This window comes from Peromyscus californicus, unplaced genomic scaffold, assembly GCF_007827085.1.
Source record: "Peromyscus californicus insignis strain IS unplaced genomic scaffold, ASM782708v3 Scaffold_14__1_contigs__length_90479793_seg_2, whole genome shotgun sequence".
NCBI classification, from domain to species: Eukaryota; Metazoa; Chordata; class Mammalia; order Rodentia; family Cricetidae; genus Peromyscus; species Peromyscus californicus.
In genome coordinates this window covers 14,776,279-14,793,575 of record NW_026294436.1, presented here as the reverse complement: position 1 = coordinate 14,793,575, position 17,297 = coordinate 14,776,279, and the positions used below count along the sequence as shown (strand labels likewise).

At 46.5% G+C, this 17,297-nt stretch overlaps 1 protein-coding gene across 3 annotated transcripts in view; it reads left to right on the top strand.

Annotated features, from left to right (window-relative positions):
• The window catches only part of Zranb3 (zinc finger RANBP2-type containing 3), a 166,812-nt gene that overhangs the window by 139,811 nt on the left and 9,704 nt on the right, over nt 1–17,297 (top strand). For all 3 annotated transcript variants that reach the window (XM_052736812.1, XM_052736810.1, XM_052736813.1), the window contains 5 exons: nt 2,875–3,283; nt 6,311–6,508; nt 8,335–8,426; nt 11,736–11,837; nt 13,593–13,735. In XM_052736812.1, coding sequence (XP_052592772.1) covers nt 2,875–3,283; nt 6,311–6,508; nt 8,335–8,426; nt 11,736–11,837; nt 13,593–13,735 — 944 coding nt within the window. The remainder of the gene's footprint in view (nt 1–2,874; nt 3,284–6,310; nt 6,509–8,334; nt 8,427–11,735; nt 11,838–13,592; nt 13,736–17,297) is intronic.

Here is a 17,297-nt window from a genome sequence, read left to right as displayed (position 1 = left end):
ATATCTAGATTTTAGGCCCTGTGTGTGATTCATTTATTAGAAGAGGACTTTGGTTTTGTCGTGGTGGTAAGGAAAAGCCACCAGCATTGTGCAAAGCTTTTCACTGGAGAAACAGACTGAATTCTTTATGCCAAGAAAGGAACGCCAATAAAGCCAACAGTGAATTGAAGAAAACAGACAAAAAAAAAAAAAAAAAAGAGCAAAAATGCCCGTAGTAGCCACAGAAAAATAAAAGGAATTATTGTATCTATGAAAAAAAAAAAAAGGAAAAGTCAGCAAACGGACAGAAACTAAATTTTGTAATCCAAAGTTAATGACTTACCCAGGAAAGCAAAGATAAGGAGGCAGATACCCAGAGAGAACGGAAGAAAGGGAGAGAAAGCGGCCCAGGACTGAAGGATGGCAAAGCTCCCAGTGGACACTTGAGTGAATGGACAGCCGAGTCCTCCGCTGCCCACTGTGTGTGAGTTTGTCTCGTTCTCTCCTTCATTCAGCCCGAGTGTTGTGTCTCGTTTCACCTTTTCTTCCCTTCTCAAACTGCCTCGGTGTGGCCGGACGTCCGTTCCTATTGGCTTTCTCTACCTGCATCAGTAGTTTCCAAATGTCCAAATTCTCTTTCATTCACATTCTCATTCTTTCATTTATCCATATTCTCTCTCCTTCCTCCCCTGGTACCCAGCGGTCCTCACATGTCTAAGAGTGAGCTTACTTCCTTCTCTTCTCTTCTGATCTTCCAGTTAACAAGTTTATCTTGTAGTTCCTACTTCATAACTGAAAACATTATTTTTGGTGTATAGTAGGTCAAAAACTAGGAGTCCAGGATGGAAGATTATCATCACCCCAGGTCCCCAGCATATTTTTTTAATTCTCACATGCAACCAGAATGTCCTATCAAATCCTGGTGATTAGCCCTTGTGTCCATTCCATGCATGTGGAGGTCAGAGGGCCACATTCAGGAATCCCTCTTTTGAGGTTTCCGGGGATGAACTCAGATGGTTCCATTTCACCAGCCCCTCACTGTTTCTCATTCTTTGTGTAAAGGAAGAACCAAGGGTCACTGATGTCTGACAAGGAAATGATAAGGATAAATAGAAGTAAGCAAACACAAAAATTGATACTGAAGATAACCTTAGTCCCAGCACTCGGGAGACACAGGCAGGTGAATCTCTGTGAGTTCAAGGTCAACCTGGTCTACAGAGCGAGTTCCAGGATGGCCAGGGCTCTGTTGTTACACAGAGAAACCCTGTCCTGCACAACAAAACAAAACAAACAAGAACAAAAAACTCTAGTCAGTAGCTTCAGCCTGAGATGATCCTGAAAATGTCAATGAAAGCAGAGGACCAGGAAAGAGGAACAGGGAACCAGAAACCACTGTTAGGTTAAATGCGTGACTGCCAGGCTGGGAAGACGGCCCAACCAATAAAGGCACTTGCCACTAAGGCTGAGGACACAAGTTCTCTCTGTTAGCCACGTGGTGGACGGAGAGAACTGACCCCTACAAGTTGTCCTCTGACCTCCACACCTGTGCCGCGCACCCAAGTGTCCACACAGACACACACACACACGTACACATGGTAAATAAATACATGTAATCAAATTTCTGAGAAAAACACATGACTGCCAAACTTAAAAAAAAATCTGTAGAAGAGAATGAAGCTAAGCAGAGGAAAGCTTAATATTTTAGAGGGGGAAAGGCCACAAAGGGAAATATGAGCCTAATAAGAAGACCTAAAAGGTTAGGTCCAAAACCAGGCTATCAGGGATTCCAGAAAATAAAGACAAAATGGGAAGGAATAAATTATCCAAAGGAAACCATGAAAATTTATGAGAACAAAAAATGTTATTCAAATTAAATAAGGTATTCTGAGTGATGAGCAGAATTTTGAGGCATATAAATATAGTTTAAATATATGTGTGTGTGTCTATATATACATACAGATAGAGGTAATTATGAAATTTTAGAATACTAGAGATAGAAGTGAATGAAACCCTCTAAAGAAAAGGTTTTCTTGGGCTGGAGAGATTGGCTCAGAGGTCAAGAGCACTGGCTGTTCTTCCAGAGGTCCTAAGTTCAATTCCCAGCAACCACATGGTGGCTCACAACCATCTGTAATGAGATCTGGTGCCCTCTTCTGGCATACAGGTATATTGTATACATAATAAATAAATCTTTAAAAAAAAAAGAAAAGGTTTTCTTTTTTCTTTTTATATTTTTCATTTGTATGTGTGTCTGTGTTATATATCTGTGTGTTTGTATGTTTGCAGATACGTGAAATACATGTGGGAATGCACATTCACGTGTATGCCTGTGCATGTGGAGGTCAGAGTGGATATTTTAATGCTACTTGAAACATGTTTCCTGGTCAATGTAATGCTTTAACATGAGTGTCATAGTTCATGTACAGTGTGTTTACAGTTTGGTCGTGAAATCGTTTTTCTAGGTTCTTGGTTGACTTAAAATATTACTTTACATGCTTGAAATGTTTACATATGCAATTCCTTCTTTTACCAGATGTGCTCTAAGGCAGGTAGTTTAGAAAGTATGTTTTTATTTCATAACTTCTCTAGCTAAGTTCCTAACTTCTCTAAAAGGTTTCTGTTTCCTCACCCAAATGCCACCTTCACAGAGCTGCAGTAGGGTTCAATGTGTTCAGCCCACAGTGAGCGCTAAGCAGAAAGACATAGGAAGACCATGGCTGTGTTCAGTCGGTACATGGTTGTGATTATTCCACTGAGTTATAAGTCTTTATGAAGAGTGGCACTATAAATTAGATTCATGTCCTGTCAGTCTGGTTAATGAAAATACTAAGTTCTTTCATTTAGGAAGAACAGTTGCTCCCTCATTTGATTTGATATCTGTTGGCTGATTTTTAGTTTGAAAAAGAAAAACAACATGATATCCGATCATTCTTCTTACCAAAACCGAAAAAGAGACAGTTGGAAACATCCTGTGACGAGTCAAAGGCGTTCAAGGAGAAGACTGTAGTGGCCTCAGGCCCTAGGGAAGTGGCTGTGAGTGACTGCATTGATGATGGAAATGGTTCTGAGCCCGAAACCAAAAGATTGAAGTCACTCAGCACCAAGGACCACCGCAGTGCGCTGGAGGAAAGACCGTCCCTTCAAGCCGGAGCCTCGTCCGGGGAAGGTGTCCACCAGGTCAAGCCCCCGTCGGCCTCACCAGCCCTTCTTCCTAGGAAGGGCTGGCCCTGTGGCTTCTGCACGTTCATCAATGACTCAGCCCTTCCTCACTGTGAGATGTGTGAGAACCCTCGGGGCAGAGCTGGTGAGTGCCCAGGTGAAGGTGAGCTGGAGGGATGGGGGCAGGGGGTGGGGGGTTGTGCTCTGAAGACCATCCTAGTCTTCAGATACTGTTGTTACCCAAGTGTCTTGTGACTCAGCAGCCTGCAGCCCTTAAAGTGGAGTAAGAATTTCACTGAGTGAAGACTGTAAATCCATCCCCTGTGGAATGTGAGTGGCTCCTGGTTCTGTCAAGAATGTATATAATGAATGTCAATGGCTTGGCATTGTTTTGGCACAAGTGGGCATTTCTGGTTAATGTCAGCAGGATGTGAGCTCAGTGGGCAGGAGAAGCCTTGTTGCTATGGCAACAAATGTGCCTCCCATCACAGACCTGCATTATAAAACAAGTAGATATTCTTGTTTTTAAGGAAATTATAGAGGATTTCTATATTTAAATGGAATCATTTGGGTAACGACTTTGCCTGCTTAGTATACATTGCGCCATAGTTTTTTTTTTTTCTTTTTTGCTTAACAAGTCATGAGTTCTTCTCAAGGTTTCTTAAAGGAATCTGCCAACACACACACAAATACAAGATAAATACAATGTAACAGAAAAAATGTCATTAGTATTCTCTGTTTTCAGTTTCAGAGAACATTTTATGCCAATGGAAAAAAAATGCCAAGTTGACAGTTTTGGAAACTAAAAGCAGGTTATTTTATTAATGGCATACATAGTTGCTCACGTCAGTTCTCCAATATATTCATTCTTCCGACAACAGAGACAGAGCTTGCAGAGACAGAGCTAAGAGAACTCTGATGTTATATTTTTTCCTACTCCTTCTCTCTTAGTTTTGATCTAAAAGAAAAATGCATCAGCAGCTAAGCCTTTCCTCTCTCACTTCTGAGAACTTGTTGGGAATTAACAAGTGGCCATCTGGGTAGCTTTGTTTGTTATGTGGGCACCTGTTCTCTGCAATCGAACCACACACTTTCTCCAGGCAGGGTCTTGGCCACAGTTAACATGACCCCCTGCAATCCCTGACTGGTGCAGACAATTGAACTACAGCAACCTGTGACTATAAAGTAATGTCCGCTCACAGGAAGAGTATAAAGTGACGAGCTCAGGGGTGGGGGTGGGGGTGGGGGTGGGGAGTCAAAATTTTTAAAAAAAGCTGTTTTTTTTAAAAATCGTAGTTGATTATGTGTCTGATAGTTCTGATTTCCCCTTATGGTGCCAAGAGCAACAATGAAAGTTGCTTCAATAAGCAACTGTGAGCATGAAGCAATCTGCTTATAGAAAAAATAAAAATGTTAAGTAACGGTGTCGTCTCAACATTACAGTAGTCAGCTTTACATTATTACAGTTGGCAAGGGATCACCTGCCTTGGCTTGTTTGTGCCCCCAAAGTATTAAAAGGCAGAACTAATACTAATTAAACAGAAGAATCCAGAAACTTAAAGGAGCCGTATTAGGATGCTGCAGTCTACGGAGGCTGCTGATTGAGGCCTGTGGTGCTCTGGAGTGAATACAGCACAGGATACATTGCATGAGAGTATTGAACAGCAGCTGAAACTGCCCAGCCTCTGTCTCTAACTTGAATGCCGGAGTGGTTATGTCCACAGCAGTCTACAAACCACTCCGCTTGGGAGTTCAGTGACGTCTCAAGCTCCACAGGCCCGGGCTAGAGTCTGAGGGCTGCAGAGATCCCAGCCGCTCAGACGCTTGCTGCATAAGCTTTATGACCCCAATTTGAATCTCAGCCCCTACAGAGAAAGCCAGGCACAGGCCACATCCCCACCTGGGAATCCAGACAGGCAGGTTTCTGGAACTTACCAACTGGCTAGCCAACAGAGCCAAATTAGTGAGCTCCAGGTTCAGTGAGAGACCAAAATAAGGCGGGAAATGATTGAAGAAGGTACCAGATGTCAACTTTCAGCCTGTGCGTGTGCGTGCGTGTGTGTGTGTGTGTGTGTGTGTGTGTGTGTGTGTGTGTGTGTGTGTGTTGCAGAAATTAAAAACCTCAGCATTGGGCTGGAGAGATGGCTCAGCTGGAGAGAGCCTAGGACTGCTCTCCCAGAGGACCCAGGTTCGACTCCCAGCACCTAGATGACCACTCACAACAGTCTTTAACTGCAATCCTAGAGGATCTCACACAGCCCTCTGGCCTCCATGGACCCGGTATACACATGGTGCACAGACATGCAGGCAAAATACCCATATGCATAAATGAAAATAGATAATAATGTCCTTGATCTCCTGCTCCCCTCCCCTCAGGTGTTAAACCCTGAAATATATCCCTATTCCAAGCACTTCCTCCTGTTGCTACCACATGAAAGCCGCTCTTTCAAGACCCAGTAGCGTCCTCCACTCCAGTCTTGCCCTTCGGAGCCTTTCCATGCAAAACAGTCAGAATCACCCTTGAATAATGGGCGTCAGTCAGCTAGGCATGGCAGCGGAGGCCCTTAGTCACAGCACTTTGGAGGCAGAGGCAGATGGATCGCTGTGAGTTCCAGGCCAGCCAAGGCTTCCTAATGGGACCCATGGAAAAAATCAACAGCAACAAAAGTGCAGCCGTCATTACTCCTCTGTGCAAAGGTCTCTGTTCCGTGTCGAGTCCATCCACCAGTGTGAGCCCTTGACGGCTCAGCAGCGGCTCCGAGCTGGGGTGGGACTCTGAGAGCGTGACCCTGACAACCTGTTCTGTGTGTGGTAGTCTGATACTGCTCTGTTACAGTTCTGGATTCCGCCCTTGGTAGCTGCTCTCCCTGCCTCTAGTCCTCTTACACAAGCCCAAGCTGGCTCTCCTTATTTGCAGATACATTTTTTATTTGTTTGTTTACACTTTTGTGTATCTGTGCATCTTAGAAGGGATACTTCGGGTGGCAAGGCAAATAGTCCTTCCTGCTAAATGTTTTGTAAATCCGCCTGCCTCTGCCTCCTTAGTGCTGGGATTAAGGGTGTGAGCCACCAACCCGGCTATCTCCGCCCCCCCCCCTTTTTAATAAAATTGAGCTGTGACATTTTAATTTATGCTTGTTACATGTAACATACTTTATTTTAATAATTCTAGCTGGCCTCAGCCATGTGGAGGATGCCAACAAAAAGGAGGAGGTTGATTCTCAGAAAAACACCTCCAAACAGGACCAGGCTAGTTTGGACTGTGTAAAACAACCCCCTGGACAGCCAGAACCTGAGCAGTCGGCTAATAGCAAGGAAGAAACACTGGAAGGAGAGAGGGAAGACAGAGTGACGTCCCAGGCAGGGAATGGTAAGTCCTGCTCGGACAATCTCTGTATGAGGTCTAGAGATACGGCTCAGTTGGCAGAGTTCTTAGCATGAGTCTGTGGCTTCAGTCCCCAGCACTGCATACACCAGTTGTGGTGAGTTTGTCATCCCAGCACTCGGGAGGAAGAGACAGGGACATTGTGAATTCAGGGTCATCTTTGGTTACATAGTGAGTCTGAGGCTAGCCTGAGCTATATGAGAGCCTGTTTCAAAACTAACCAACTAAATAAATAAGTACCATAAACTTTAATACGTAATAACTTACTACATTTATGATTGATACCTTATCCCAAGTACGTTTTGTCCCCTTTTATGAAAGTTAAAACCATCTCCCTCTCTCAGAAACATCTTTCAATACCGGATGACTCTCTGCCGGCATCGACACTACGTAGTATCACCACCAGCAAATCGCTGCTGCCCCCAGAATGTTGCCCTGCCCAGCCACAGTGAGCTCACTGACAGGGAGAGAGAGAGCTGTTTTTATTTGGGTAGTACATCAAGTCACAGTAATCAGATTGACAGAGAACCAACAGCCCTTCAGCAAATCATTAATCTTTTTCACAGTGAATGCTTTGAGATGGCTACACTCAGCATTTTTTAAGAAACCATTTTCAGGACCATAATTTCAAGGCTGTCTGAAGTGAGCTCGAGAGACGCACTGAGGGCAGCGGTCAGCACAGTTGCTGGGCCACTGATGTGTTGAGGAGGTATTGTCTGCACTCATTATTTAACCGGGGCCTGGGGGGCTTAATTTTAGTAGTTCCAGGGGTCCCGCCCAGGGTCTTTGTATTTTAGACAAATACTCTACCACTGGACTACAGCCTCAGCCCCTTTGACTCTAATTATTGTGTAGACTTGTCTCCAAGTTTTGTTTCTCCTGAAGAATTCTGGATGCTGGGACCAAGAAAATACTTTCAAGACTGATGAGGGAATAAGCATGTGTAGTCATCTCCTTGTGGATGAGACAACAGCCACAGGGAACCGGGCACATCAGTGACACTCAGCAGGGTAGTCGTGATGCTCATAATCAAATGGGGATATTCAGTCCCAGCTGCAATATGCTCAGCAAAGGGGAGAAATTCTAAACCCCTTCAAGTCTGGTAATGGTTTCTGGTAGTGGGGAAGCGTCCCTTCTGACAAACTCTATCTTTACAAATGATTCCAAATCTATTGCTTCTCGTCCAGTCATTAGCAAAGAAGGCCCAGGTTTCAGATATGCCAATGCTCTTAGAAGACCTGCCTTGAGAGTTTTATTTCAGGCCTAGACAAGAATTGCTAACCAAATGTGTTGGTTTCTATACATAGCTATTTCATCATTCTAACCTGCACAACAGTGAAATAAGCTATTTTTGGAAGATCTATTTTTAGTTTATCTATGTGTATGACCATGTGTGTAGATACCCAGAGAGGCCAGAAGAGGGCATCAGATTCCCTGAAACTGAAGTTACAGATAGGTGTGAGCCACCCAAGTGGGTGGGGGGCATCAAACTGCAGTCTCTGAAAGAGCAGCAAATGTTTTTAGCTGCTGAGCCATCTCTCCAGGCCCCAAATACGCTATTTTAGACAGAGAATAGACAGGCCTTTCAGATTCTCTCCCCCCGCCTTTTTTTTTTTTTTTTTTTTTTTGGTTTTTCGAGACAGGGTTTCTCTGTGTAGCTTTGCGCCTTTCCTGGAACTCACTCTGTAGCCCACGCTGGCCTCAAACTCACAGAGATCTGCCTGGCTCTGCCTCCCAAGTGCTGGGATTAAAGGCATGCGCCACCACATGGTGCATGCCCGGCTCAGATTCTCTTTTGTCTTCTTCATTAGAGCAGTTGAATAACCCAGGCACCCTGCCAGTGTGTGAGACCTTCATGTTTTGTGCAAGTAAGAACACAGACCGGATCCACCTCTATACCAAGGTAAGTGCCACACAGATTCTGTATCTCAAAGTATAAAGCCAGGCTTCCTTTCTTCACTTCTTAATGGAGATCTTTTTTTGTTTTGTTTTGTTTTTCAAGACAGGGTTTCTCTGTGTAACAGCCCTGGTTGTCCTGAAACTCACTCTGTAGCCCAGGCTGGCCTGAAACTCAAGAGATCCACCTGCCTCTGCCTCCCGAGTGCTTGGATTAAAGGCGTGCGCCACCACCAGCTGCACTCACATTTTCTAAAGCAGAATACCGTGCTGAGAAGAGCAATACCATCCCCATTTGTCAGCTCCTCTCTAGTTTCAGTCGAAGACTGGGGTCTGGGTGTAATGGTGCATCTCTATAACCCCAGCAATGGGGAGGCTGAAGCAGGGGAACTCCAGTTCGAGGCCAGCCTGGGCTGTTGTAGCATGATCTTGTCTCAACAAGACAGATGGAGACTGTTACGGAGAACTCAGTCATACGGGGTAAGAGCTTGACGGGCAGATAAGAACCCCCAGTGTTACAGTGTGTGACTTTGTGGCCCCATGAGAAGGTCTTGGAGACCATGTGAGGATCGTTATCCTAACCACACCGATAGAAGTACGGAGAAGTTGGCAGAGATTTTAAATACCTGTTTCTTCAGTTTTGAACTTGTAATAAGTTTAGCTGCACAAACTGTAATTCTATAACTACACGGTCTATTCTATTGAAAGAATACTTTTTGTCTCTTCACTATTAGATTTCTTTGGTGTGGGGCATTCTTGTGCCACAGCAAGTGTGTGGAGGTGAGAAAAAAACTCACAGGGCTCCGTTCTCTTGTTCTATCATGTGGGTTCAGGGAAGTGAAAGGCTTTTTAAAACATGGCTATGAAGCTGAGGGTGCTGCTTAATGAAACAGTATTTGCTGGGCATACACAGGCCCCAAGTTTAATGTCCAGCACTGGAGAGAGAGAGAGACAGAGACAGAGACAGAGACAGAGACAAACAGAGAGAGAGAGAGACAGAGAGAGAGAGAGACAGAGAGAGAGAGAGAGAGAGAGACTTACAACCAAACTACTTTCAACTGTGTTATCTGCTAAAGCAGATTTGATATATGGTGTGCTGTACAATCATATTCAGTCAGAAGGAAAGGTTTGTACAGATACCAAATCACCACACAGCATCCACTGTTGGACCAAAATGACCTTGAGTCACCAGAGACCAAGCAAGGCGGTACTTGTTACCCTTGTGGGCCTGAATCCCAGCCCACCCTGTGGAGCCTCTACCTGAGGGAGGCAGACTGGAGAGCACGTGGGACTTCTCCACTCATCTCCAAGCAGTCTTTAGTGCCTGTGCCAACCTCTTCATGGGGGTCCAGGCTGTGCCCTCTCGCCATCACCAGGAAGGAGCAGAATGGTGACGCCCTCATGGATATGTGAAGATGAGGAGCCAAGAGACTGCCCAGTCAGAACACAGCAGGGCCTCAGAAGCCCCTTGGGTCTGTGAACACTATCATATCATCAGTGTTTTTCCCCTAGAGGTGGGGACCGGGAGAGACAACAAGCCTGATAAAAGGGGGAACACCTAAGCAGCCTGCCAGCCTCCTGCCTGGGCTTCCTGTCCTTAACATTTCTGTCCACAGTCTCACAGACATTTTTATGACTGTTCTAAATGCTGACATATCCATTACCATAAAAAGGTGTCATTCATCTACTGCCGTTTCCTAAACAGATGTAGATGGATGGAATGTGACATCTTTTCACAGCTGAGACTGTGTGGAGATGAAAGTTTACCTTTTCACCCCAGAACTTCTAGAAGTCTATAAAACCCCTAGTTCACTGCCTGCGAGTGAACCCCATAAAGGAGAAGTCAGTAACAGAAGCTTAGCATCCTATGTCACAGAGAACTGATTATTGCCAGGAGAATCCCAAATCCAAGGTTTGGAATTCTATCTCCCAACTTTAGAATTATATATTACATACACGAGTAAATGTCATGTCATAAAGGCGTCCATCGTTTTCTTCTTCCAATGATCCGCCAGCACTGTTTTGATGAAGAGACGTGAACATGAGCAAGTGTTGTTGATGTAGTGAGTTTTCATATGGCAGTCGTCTCCCCCTTTAAAAAGGAGATGACATGCACTCACTCGTGCATGAGATGATGCTCCCCAGTGCAGCTTCAGTCTCCTCTCCAGGCAGGGCCATGGACCTGCTCCTCATGGAGCAGCAGTGTGACATGGCTTTGAGAAGCCGAGTTTTCAACAAGTCTCTAGAATTTCTCTTCTCCCTTCCCCTCCTGCCAGTGACAATGGGCAGCTGTGTCTGCCCACTGGGAAGGGATAGACAGATGTTTATCGAGCTGTTGTTTGACGGGAGTTATGTCTTTAAGACTGTAGAGAAGATGACTTGGGGATTTGGAGGTGGTTGTGTTCATGTCAAGGATGCACAGTTCCTCTGGATTAGCTGACAGGTCTCCATCATCTCCATGTATGTCTCCAAGGTCAGGCAGTAGAGAAGTCTGTCGGGGCAGTCAGTGCAGCCTCCAGGCTGCTGACGACGGACAGCGTGGACTGTGTACAGGCAGAGTGAGAGGGCCAAGCAGACGCCATAGCAGGCCGCTCAGTCTTTTCCCGGAGATCAGGCCTCAATTTCCATTTCCTGAGACTGAGCAAGCAGTTTCTGAGAGGGTCGTGAACAAAAGACGATTCATCACTGATGCCCCTGTCAGCAGGGACAGGGAGATAGGCTGTACCAAGCCTGGGCCACTGAGTCAGCCCCCACAGTCAGCACGTGCTAGGCCAGCCAGCCTCCATGGCAGTTCAAGGACAAAGCCTGGGACTTGTCCAGGCCTGCCCAAAAATGGATAACTGCAACCCCCAACTAACCCTAGCCAATTAAAAGTTACTAACATGATTGCCACTCGCATAAACCAATCCTGAGTCTGTTCCTATGTAGTCTGTAGACCCCAAGACCCCCCCCCCCCTTGCTTTATCCCCTATAAAAACTTGCCCCATTGCTACTCAGGGTCTCTCCTGCTCTGCTGCTGCATCAGAGGGATGGAGAGGCCCAGGTTAACTTGCAACAATAAAAAGACTCTTTGCTTTTGCATTAGATGTGGTCTCTTGATGGCTTTTGGGGGACTCTGGGTACAAGAGTAAAGCCTCGGCCCCCCACCTCAGCTCTGCAGGGGACTCATGTTGGGTACGCCCTTGTCTAGAATGTGCCTCCTAGTGTTTTTTTTAGGAGATTGGTCATGCTACATCATGACTAAACTTTTCTTATACAGTAGTTACTAGTACCTACAGATTAATCGCACTAACAATGTCTCCTCATCTGTTATCAGGATGGGAAACCGATGAGCTGTAATTTCATTCCTTTGGATATAAAATTAGACCTTTGGGAAGACTTGCCAGCAAGCTTTCAACTAAACCAGAGTCGCTCACTGGTAAGAACACTTCTAAATAATGCACTTGCATTTATCTGAAAGAAAACTATTTTAGTAATGTTAGACGTCATTTTTGGTTTAATGAAGCAAACCTTATGGCTGTGGCAGAGTCAGGTTGCAGGCTGCATTTTTATCCACCCAGGCAGTGTCTATTAATTCCACCGGTGCTAAGAATAAATCTGTTTCCTTGCTGAGTGATCACACCTGGCGCGGCTGCTGAGCACAGAGTCATCCTCACATCTCTTCACGCTCATCCGCCAGATTAGCAGCTGTGACACATCTGTCAGAATCACACTGTCTTCTAAGGCTAAATTCTAACACTGGCACACTCCAAGAGCCAGGGTAATACCACACTGTGACTCTGGACTCATTGCCAGTGACCCGGCTGCTGCAGCTGCAGGCCAGGCAGCTGCCAGGGAGACCTTAACCTCCACCCTCCTCGTGCATGCCACCATTTGCATTTTCAAGAAAGTAGTGGGCTTTTATTTCTGTTTTTACTACCCTGTTAATGGAAATGAAGCAGTGCTGGGGGTCAGCTGCACCCCTCTAGTAGGAAGAGGGAGCAGGGAGCTGTTGTCTTTGGTATCAGTTAGTACTGATGCTCAGATTCAGGAAGATGATAGATGAGATAGATTGAATAGATGCAGTTATAGATACATAGATATATGAGTGATAGAGATACATAGATGATAAGTAGTAGGTAGGTAGGTAGATGTGTAGGGAGTATCCATTGCAGGCTCGCTCTCTCTCTCTCTCTCTCTCTCTCTCTCTCTCTCTCTCTCTCTCTCTCTCTCCCTCCCTCCCTCCCTCCAAACCCAGAGCTTGCTGATTCAGTTAGAATGACTAGCCTGTGAGTTCCAGGAGTCTATCTTGCCTTCCCAGTCCTGGGGGTTCAGGTGCACGCCACCACAGATGGCTCTTCTGTGGGTGCTCTGGATCTGTGGTCAGGTCCTCACACTCGCACAGCGAGCTTCCCCCACTGAGTCATTTCCCCACCTCCAGCATGGAGGTTTTCTGTTGTGGGTGAGGTGGACCAGGCGGGGAGGGTTGCCAGTGCCTGGTGACAGTGACAGCAATACTTCTGTCTGTCTGTCTTGATGTGGGGTTTGTAGTTTCCAGGCCAGCCTCACCCCAACTGACCACACAGTTACAGGGTTTCTGCTGGAGATGCCTGGAGGCAGACACTGTCTGGGCAGAGGGATTGCAGGTCTCCAGGCTTCACCAAGGTGGTGTCTCATCTCCCTTGGTGCTGCCAAAGGGAAGGCACGGGCTGAACACCCAGAATCCCCAAATCTGATAGATAGATTGATAAAGAACAATTGTGATAATCCTCAATTTATTGCTGGCTTTTGTCCTGTGGTGTCTGAGACCTCTAATACAGTGTGATCGTGGAAGTTGCACCATCCCCTGTGGCCCCTACAGAGTCTGCCTCCCTGAGGCCAGCTTTCCCGGGCTGCTTCAGGGGTCTATACTTCTACCCTGTTCTGCTCTCTGTGAGCACATTCTCACTGTGGACGCCTGTGTTCAGAGCGTGTGCTGGGCTGCTGAAGTGCCTGCCGTTAGAGACTCTGGATTGAACTTGGCATAGGCAATTCATAACACAAACGTAGTATCAAGTTGAAGAACAACACACTTTAGGACTCAACCTGTTGAGGGGTGCTGTAAGACATCGATTTTCTCATGTTGTAAACAACCCGACTTTCAAAGGAAGGGACACGGAGAACAGTTAACTGCGCGTCATTTCTTTTCTACCAGATTTTGAGGTTTGTCCGAGAATGGAATAGTCTGACTGCCATGAAGCAGAGGATGATCAGGAAAAGTGGACAACTGTTCTGCAGCCCAGCCCTGGCCTTGGAAGAGATCACAAGACAACAGGCCAAAGGAAACAGTGCTAAAAGGTGACAGTGGTCTTTCCTTTGCGTCTTGTAGGATATTGCTTTCCATGGCTGCTTCTATGGGCCATCTGAGGCACCTCATGGAACCATTAATGAAATTTCAGTAAGTTGAAGAAATTATGCTGAGGATGTAGTTTGTAGATAGAGTGCTTGCCTGGCATATGCAAGCCCTGGGTTCCTTCGTAGCACTGAATAAGCCAGTTGCAGGGCACACATTTGTAATGGCATCCCGTAGGAGGCAGAGGAATCAGGAATGAGGATCAGGAATTCAAGGTCATTCTCAGCTATATGGGGAGTTCAAAGCTAGTCTGGGCAATGTGAAGCCTTGTTTTAAGAGAAGGAGGGAGGGAGAAAGAATTATACTTAAAATAATAGTTACATCATTTCATAGCAACATAGTTATGTATGTAGTGAATTCAATAAGATCTGCTGAGCCAGGCAGACCTTAGATTAAGGCACAGGCCTTTAATCCCAGCACTTGGGAGGCAGAGGCAGGCCAGCCTGGGCTACAGAGTGAGTTCCAGGAAAGGTGCCAAAGCTACACAGAGAAACCCTGTCTCAAAAAAACAAAACAAAACAAAAAAAACAAGATCTGCTGGAAGACATCAGATTGTCTGGATTTTGCTTATTGGGAATCCTGCTCATTAACAGAGAGGTTGGTGCACCTGTGACCTACTAAGCCCGGGCAGTTACACCAGAGAGACCTCTCACCTGAGAGCCACAGAGCAGGCCCTGGGACTCTAATCTGCCATGCAGCAGGGGGCTGTTCCTATTGTAGTACACCATCCCGTTCCCAGAAGAGGAAGGTAACTGTCAGGTCTGTGGTTGGAATAAAGGGTAACTGTGACACATTTTCACTGTCACCTGCCATCTTCACCAGAAGTCCATTTCTAATACCTGTGTGTGACACTGTCAGCATCTGCGTCTCGCTTCAGTGACTGTCTCTGTGATCTTCAACCCCGGTTCTCTCAGCACGGACCAAAGAGTGCCAGGAGCAGTTGCCAGCTGCCCTGTAGTAAAGTTCTTTCTTTGAAGGAAGTCACAGAGTGACAAACCTACCCAAGACACCTTCCTCCATAAGTCTACATCTGCCTTAGGAAATGAGGGACTGGAGGGGTGGTCCAGTGTTTATGTGCACTGGCTGCTCTTGCCGAGGACCTGGGTTTGGTTCCCAGCACCCACATAACAGCTCACAACCATCTGTAACTCCAGTTCGGGGAGGTCTAGTTCCCGCCTCTGGCCTCCACAGGCACCATGTTCCCAGAAGTGGGAAATAACTGCTCTAAGGGTCAGGCGTGTTTCTAGGAGTCAAAATGTCTGGAGCCTTTTAGATTATCACAGCTACAGGACACACCTAGGGATCGCCTTGATTAAGGAGTCAGCCGTGGGAACAGAAGGAGGAGAATGAAGAAAGCTGTTCCCAGGGTTCGTCCAGACACCTTGCTGACTGACCACAGAAAGGGAAGTCTTGCAGGTAGACCTTTGCAGCCGCAGAGGGAGCAGCTCGGCACTGGGGTCCTGTGCTGGACCTCAGTGGGTGGCAGTGGCAGGAGGGAGGGTGTGTCCGCAGAGCAGGTGTGGAAGACCGGGGGAGTGGCAGAGCTCTGCCGGAGGCAGCACCAGACTCCAAGTCTCTTTCTCTCCCCTTGCCGTCTACCTGATCATTTCTTAGAGAAATTCAACCCAGAAGCCTCTTAGAAGCCCTCAGCCCAGTGGGCATGAGGGAGAGGCATCACACTTCACACCGTAGGCATGCACAAGGAGGATTCGTTTCTTAAAATATGAAATGTCAGGCTGGAGACATGGCTCAGTGTGTACATCGCTTGTATGAGGACCAGGGTTCATTACCCCAGCACCCACATAGAAGCTGAGTTGTCCCAGCAGTCAACTCAGGACGCAGACAGGGCTCCTTTGGGCAAGTTGACTAGCAGGACCAGCCAAACTAGTGAACTCCAGATGCAGCAAGAGACCCTGTTTTGGTAAAGTGGAAAGTGACCCAGCAAGACACGTGACAACCCTTGGCCTCCACATGCATGTGGACCCGCAGATACAGAATCACACGTGTACACGCACACACACACAATGTCTCAAGGACCCTCAGATACAGAATCACACGTGTACACACACACACACACACACACACACACACACACACACACACACACAATGTCTCAAGAAGAGCAACAACAAACAAGACATAGGAACTCAGTTTTGGGACTCCTGAACAAATGATTAGGTCCCCAGAGATTAGGCCCCAGCAAACAGCCCCAGCAGTGACCGGCCTTATCCAAGCTGAGGCCTTGCAGCCGGCTTCCAGGTCACTCAGTCCGGGTGACTGGGAATGACCAAGACCAGCAACTACTGCGTCGGTTCCGAATGAGTTCCACTTCTCAGTGACCAGGCCTGAGTGAGTAGCAGCCCTGTCATGCAGGTCCTCCAGCAGCCGGTCAGCAGCCTGGGATTATACCCATCACTGTGAGCTACTTTCCAAAGCACATGCTTCTTCCTTTTCTGTTTGACAAAATTGAGATTTACCATAATCCTTGTTTTGTTTTTTTCAAGACAGGGTTTCTCTGTGTAGTTTTGGTGCCTGTCCTGGGTCTCGCTCTGTAGACCAGGCTGGCCTTGAACTCACAGAGATCTGCCTGCCTCTGCCTCCCAAGTGCTAGAATTAAAGGCGTGCACCACCAACGCCTGGCCCATAATCCCTTTTTGAGCTGGCATACTTTCTTGAATGTCTGCAAACCACAATGAAATATGAAAAAATTAAAAGGTGTCAATTCCCTCCTTTGTAGTCAATCTTTTTCTTGTCATTTCTAAAAACTTATGTTTAAACCTTTTATATGAAAGCAAGTGATTGTTTTCAGTTTTTAAGTCTCTGACTAGATGTCTTAGCACCTCTGAGATCACTGAATCAAGTGTCTGACCCATTACCCATTGACCAATGTGGGTCAGGCTTCATAGCCCCTACTCTGCAAAGTTGAGGGAGTTTGAGCTCATTTGGAACCCTCAGAAATGTGTTGGCAAAAGGCTTTTGTCGGGAATAAAGCAGTTGGGGGATGGAGGCCAAGGAGGAGGCTTGGGGGCTAAAAGGACAGGGTAATTCACTGTGAATTAACCTAATCTTTGCTTTAAGAGACAGACGTAAGTACACGTATAAACGTATAAAAAGTTTCTCCTGTGCAGACTCACAGAAAAGTGCAACTTTAGGCTACAGACGGACAGCTGTTAGCAGAGGGTTGGTGTTCTTTGTTTCTGTAGCCCAGGCTGGCCTTGAACGCCTCCATTCCCCTGCCTCTGCTTCATAAGTACCAAGATTACAGGCCTGTGATACTATAACCAGCTAGCAGAGATGTGTGTGTCTGTGAGTGTGTGCACATATTCTTGTGTGAGTGTGGTGTGTGCATGCCATGGCACACATGTGGAGATCAGAGTACAACCTGGGGTGTTGGTCCCTGCCTTCTGCCTCGCTTGAGACAGTCTCTTCTTGTTCATCGTTGGCCATACTGACTGGATGGCCCAGAAACTCCCAGGGTCTGTGTCTCTGCCTCACACCACACCACAG